Here is a 2,631-nt window from a genome sequence, read left to right as displayed (position 1 = left end):
TGCTCTGCTGTACAGGGTGCAGGGCAGAGGGAGAGCCAATCACCGAAACGCACAGGCTCCCTTTAAGCCTGACATATCTCCAACAGGAACAAATTGTCCCAACAATCAACATCCCAATCTGCTGCGCGCATCAGGGGCTGGAGTGGAGTGGATAGCCTATAGGCCCGTGCTGCGCGGAAGGATTGCGCTGGATTGGACTGCGAGACGAGACTATAAAACAACTATAGACGAACTGAACAACAGCCATCGCTTTGGATATCAACGTTTCGGGCGGAGCAGCGAGCTCGGACATCATGTCTATATTACCGTCCTTCGGGTTTACGCAGGAGCAAGTGGCGTGCGTTTGCGAGGTGTTGCAGCAGGGAGGAAACCTGGAGAGGCTCGGCCGCTTCCTGTGGTCTCTGCCCGCTTGTGATCACCTCCACAAGAACGAAAGCGTCCTCAAAGCCAAGGCGGTGGTGGCCTTTCACCGGGGGAACTTCAGAGAGCTTTATAAGATCCTAGAGAGCCACCAATTTTCACCGCACAACCACCCGAAGCTGCAGCAGCTCTGGCTGAAGGCGCATTACGTGGAGGCGGAGAAGCTGCGAGGCCGGCCGCTCGGAGCAGTAGGGAAGTACCGGGTGCGAAGGAAATTCCCGCTGCCCCGCACGATATGGGACGGCGAGGAGACAAGCTACTGCTTTAAGGAGAAGTCCAGGGGAGTCCTGAGAGAGTGGTACACGCATAACCCTTACCCGTCCCCGCGGGAAAAGAGGGAGCTGGCCGAGGCCACAGGACTGACCACGACGCAGGTCAGCAACTGGTTCAAAAACAGACGGCAGAGGGACAGAGCCGCAGAGGCGAAGGAGAGGTACGTGGAACTGTCACAGCCTGCAGCTTGTAACTTCTAGTGAAAACCATTTACATGTTTAAGGAGAAAATTAAAGTTTGACAGAGAATAAATATTTTCAAACTGTCTACAAGCAATCAGAATATGAGAAAGTGAATCAAAGGGTGCTCTGACAGCAAAAGAGGAGCGAGAAAGTGAAAAAAGAACCAGATGAATTCTTACACGAAACGTTTTGCTTTAAATATAAATTTGTAGCTATGTATTAACTCATTTTGGATGGGTTCTGCCAAAGTTACCAAATCAGACATGTCCTGATGACAGTGAAGGAGGGTAAACAGTAGCGTGTTGTTGTCAAATGATCAACTCTGTTCAGAAAGGTTTGCCTTGTCTCAATCTAGGTAAAGGCCTTAATTAAATCGACATTATAAGGAGTCAGATATGCAGACAATATGCAGGCTTTTGGCTAATTAATAATAATAATAATAAAAAAAATATTGGCACATTTTTGGACAACAATTGGAGATGTGCGTTAAAGGTTAAATTAGGTTACACTAGAAGAAAAACGCACGTCACACACTAGTTTTATCAGGCTTATCAGCAAATAATAATACAATATAACATCATGTGGGTAAAAGAGGAATACAAGGCAAGGAATTAAATATTACTTTTCACCAATAAGACCTATTTTTTGTTGTTATAGTAAAATAATTACAGTTGACTTTTAAGCAATCTTTACGCCCTTTTTCTAGTCACCAAAAATGTTTTTAGGCCTGCCTCGTTAATCTAATGCCATCTTCTAAACTTTGAATATTTTCTCAAATTTGTCCTCGTTGTTCTTTCCAGAGAGAACAGTGAAAACAGCAACGCAGGCGGCAACAAACAGAACCAGCTGTCCCCTTTGGACGGAGGAAAATCTCTCATGTCCAGCTCGGAGGACGAGTTTTCTCCACCTCAGAGCCCCGACCAGAACTCAGCGCTTTTGCTTCAGGGCAACATGAGCCACCCCGGAGCCTCCGCTTACCCCATGTCCGGGCTGGGGCCCCCACAGCCGGTCCACGGCATGCACGGACACCCACACCAACTGCAGGACTCCTTGTTGGGACCTCTAACCTCCAGTCTTGTGGATTTGGGCTCTTAAAGAGGCTGCCAGATTATTATGTTTTACAGAAACAAAAAAACAGAAAAACGAAGACTGATATAACATTGAATACATGTATGAAATATCACTATAGTAGCCTACCTTATAATATAGACTGACTTGTCTGTCGTTAAATTTGGTTAGAACAAAATTCCTTAATGCGCTTATATGTCCCCCTGACAGGAGGCTTTCTGATCTCCTGCACATGAAAACACAAACAGGACCTTTCTGAAACTCTTAACTCAACGAAACACTTACGTGGACTGCCCATTTGCTTAATTTATGATATTTTGTTAAAATAACAAAAGAATTATATCAACCTCCTGCGATGGAAACTAAGAGGTAACGTTTTCATTAGAGTCATGGTAATTAGTTTCCAATAAAACAAAAGTAATACAATCGTCTCTGTGTTATTTGTGTATTTAGAAAAAGAGAAATAAATAAAATAGCCATTAATGTATTTTGGATTCTGCGCCCCAAACCAAATGAACCGGGGAATAATGTGATATTTTACCATTAATTAGTCGTCAATTTAATTTTCTTATATCACAAATTTTTGGTGATGACAAATGCTGTTGTCTTGAATGATATGCCTTTTAAAGATGCAGAAATGACGTAAACAAATCTACGTTGGTGGGACATGAACGACCATCAGAAAATC

At 43.9% G+C, this 2,631-nt stretch overlaps 1 protein-coding gene across 1 annotated transcript; it reads left to right on the top strand.

The window, feature by feature from the left end:
• On the top strand, positions 1-2,369 carry LOC138630536 (homeobox protein six1b). The gene is made up of 2 exons (XM_069714950.1): positions 1-853; positions 1,676-2,369. Exons 1-2 carry the CDS (start codon positions 294-296, stop codon positions 1,968-1,970), a joined length of 855 nt encoding a protein of 284 aa, XP_069571051.1. The 5' UTR covers positions 1-293; the 3' UTR covers positions 1,971-2,369.
• Positions 2,370-2,631: the final 262 nt, after the last annotated feature.

This window comes from Brachyistius frenatus, unplaced genomic scaffold (genome assembly GCF_029030835.1).
Source record: "Brachyistius frenatus isolate BFR_SWC_R1_liver_20210118 unplaced genomic scaffold, ASM2903083v1 Contig_136, whole genome shotgun sequence".
Taxonomy (NCBI): Eukaryota; Metazoa; Chordata; class Actinopteri; family Embiotocidae; genus Brachyistius; species Brachyistius frenatus.
Note: the sequence above shows the minus strand (reverse complement) of the source record. Positions and strands in the feature narration are given on the sequence as shown.